Source organism: Ziziphus jujuba, chromosome 11 (genome assembly GCF_031755915.1).
Source record: "Ziziphus jujuba cultivar Dongzao chromosome 11, ASM3175591v1".
Lineage (NCBI taxonomy): Eukaryota > Viridiplantae > Streptophyta > Magnoliopsida > Rosales > Rhamnaceae > Ziziphus > Ziziphus jujuba.
Genome location: NC_083389.1, coordinates 24,026,650 through 24,029,172, shown reverse-complemented (window position 1 = coordinate 24,029,172; position 2,523 = coordinate 24,026,650). Strand labels below are relative to the sequence as shown.

Sequence of the window (2,523 nt, the reverse complement as noted above, 5' to 3'; positions counted from 1 at the left end):
ATGTTTGTATTAATTATAATTTAATTTTTTAGATTATGAAAATTACAATTAAACCCTTTTAAAGATGTAAATGATATTATTTTAAATAATATAAAATAAAACATCGGCGAAGGAGATGTTAATTTAAAATTAAAAACACTAAATTATACCTAAGTCAAACTAAAAAAAAAGAATGGAATTAACTCATTACAATACATAAAAAAAAAAAATATATATATATATATATACACACAATTTTGCTATAAATGATGCCTATTTATGAACATTTAAAAAAATATAAATTTACATGAATATGTAAATTCGTTTTAAAGATGTCATAAATCGGCATCCATCCATTGTAGCCAAATCTTATACATACATATATATATATATATATATATGTTTTTGTCTTGAGGTTTATAATTTATTCATTAATCTTGCTACTGAAACTGAACAGAACTATCCTCAACTCTATCTATACAAAACACAACACATTAAAAGTGACTGTTCAACATGCATTGAGATAAAAAGATGTGGGACACCTTATTAAGATATTGTATTTAATTTCTACCAAATACAAATATGGTTAGGTCAGAGTATCCACAGATGATTAAAGTAATGGAATTTCCATATATATATATATATATATATATTTGGTAATAATAATCAAATTTCCATATATATATTAAACAGCTCATAAAGTAAAGTTATAAAACACTCAGGTAACAGGCTTAGAGAGAGACAAGAAAACATAAAAGATAGTTTAACGGCATAAAAAAGAACAATTAAATACATCTGCCTATGAGCGGTTGCAGAGTAGATGATCAACACTGAACACACCCCAAAAAAATAAAAAAGTAAAAACAATTTCTTTACCCAAAAAAAAATATAAACAAACACAACAATTTCTTTTTCTTATTCATTTCCATCCATCACTTACGACCAACTAAACCATTTTATATTTCAAAAAAATAAATAAATAAACAAATAAAAATTTTATAATACTCTGGGGGCTATGGAGATTCTCTCGTACAGACCCAGATGTAAAAAATAAAAATAAAAATAAAATCAAGAACAAAAAAGAAATAAAAAACATATTTTATGAAACTATACTTATGTTGGGGATGAGTAAAATTATAAAAGAGCAGTACAAAAAACAATTAAACTGGGTAAAAAGGATGACTAAAAAGAGAAAAAAATTGTTTAATCACAGAACAGTCGTCGAGCATGGATCAACGACACCCAACCTTGTTTGTTTCCAGAAACTCGACTCTGGATCGAGCTTCTTCCCTGCAATTCTTGCTGGTTCTGATTTACACCTTGTTAGTATTGGAAGTCTTGCAGAGCCTACTCCTCCTTCCCCTGTTTTTGATTCTTCTTCTTCACTATTTGCAGATTCGGAAACAATTCTTTGTCTAATTGAATCTTCAAGTTGCTTGAAAAATCCCAATTTTTCCTCAATCTTTGGGTCTACTATTGCTATAGCTTCTTGATCCAAAATGGAGTCCATTTCCGATGTGGTTTTCTTCTCATTAACTTGTCTATTTTCTGGTTCTGTTCTCTGTTCTTCTTCCCCTGTTTCTTCGGACATTAGAGGTGAACCCCATAATCTACTTGCTAAAGATGAAGATCTGTATGGAGCAGACTTGCATCTAGTCAGTAGCAAAGCATTCTTGGGAGGCAAAGAACAAGATGAGACAAAAACCTTAGCTTCTCTTTCATTTTCATCTTCTTCTTCGTCTTCTTCCTCTGAATATTCACTTGTATTTCCAAATTTCGATGCAATCTTGGACGATTCTTGTCTAATTTCGGATTTTCTTCGAAAACCCACTTGAAAGAACAATACCCACTTACGCCAAACGGGTCCACACGATTTGGGCTTGATTTTCCCGGAGAGATGGTGGCAAAACAGGGCATTTTGGATCCATTTACACCAGCAGGGTTCAGGAGCTGCTGCTTCGGTCGGCCGGCGTGTCCGACCTGGTCTATTAGCCGCTTGTTTGGAGGACCGTCTGATTCGGACTTGGCCCATGCAAGTGACTTTTGGAGAAGATGGTTCTTGGGTTTCAATGGGGGTGTTCTTCTTTCTCATAAACAGTGGGCTTGACCGTGACCTGCCTCTACTTCTGCTTTCCACATTGCTTCTCAGAAACCTCATCAATGGAGGCGGGAACTTCTCCCTCCGACCCGGACTCGATATTGGTTTCGTGGATAACTTCATTCTTTTAAGTTTGCAATCTTTTTCTCTGTGTTTGGTTGCTACTGGGGCACTTGAGTTTTGAGAAGCTATTCTCTCTCGGTGTTGCTTAGCTTTGAAATGGGGGTGAAGATATGGCTGAGCTTCGTTTTGAGCTATTTTGCTTTAATTTTGTTTTTGTTTTTATTGTGTGTGTGATTTTATTATCCTGGCACGGATGGGTGAAATCGACCGTAAAGATTTTTCTACATTTCGAGGTAGTAGGGTTCTGTTTGGCTCTGTCTCTTGATTCAAGGTCAGTCAATTATTTTACAATATTTTTAGTAACTCTGTAGGCTCTGCGATCA

The 2,523-nt window shown here is 33.7% G+C and overlaps 1 protein-coding gene across 1 annotated transcript; it reads right to left on the bottom strand.

Annotated features, from left to right (window-relative positions):
• Positions 1-955: 955 nt before the first annotated feature.
• On the bottom strand, positions 956-2,523 carry LOC107433091 (uncharacterized). The gene has a single exon (XM_016044340.4). It carries the CDS (start codon positions 2,198-2,200, stop codon positions 1,187-1,189), a length of 1,014 nt encoding a protein of 337 aa, XP_015899826.1. The 5' UTR covers positions 2,201-2,523; the 3' UTR covers positions 956-1,186.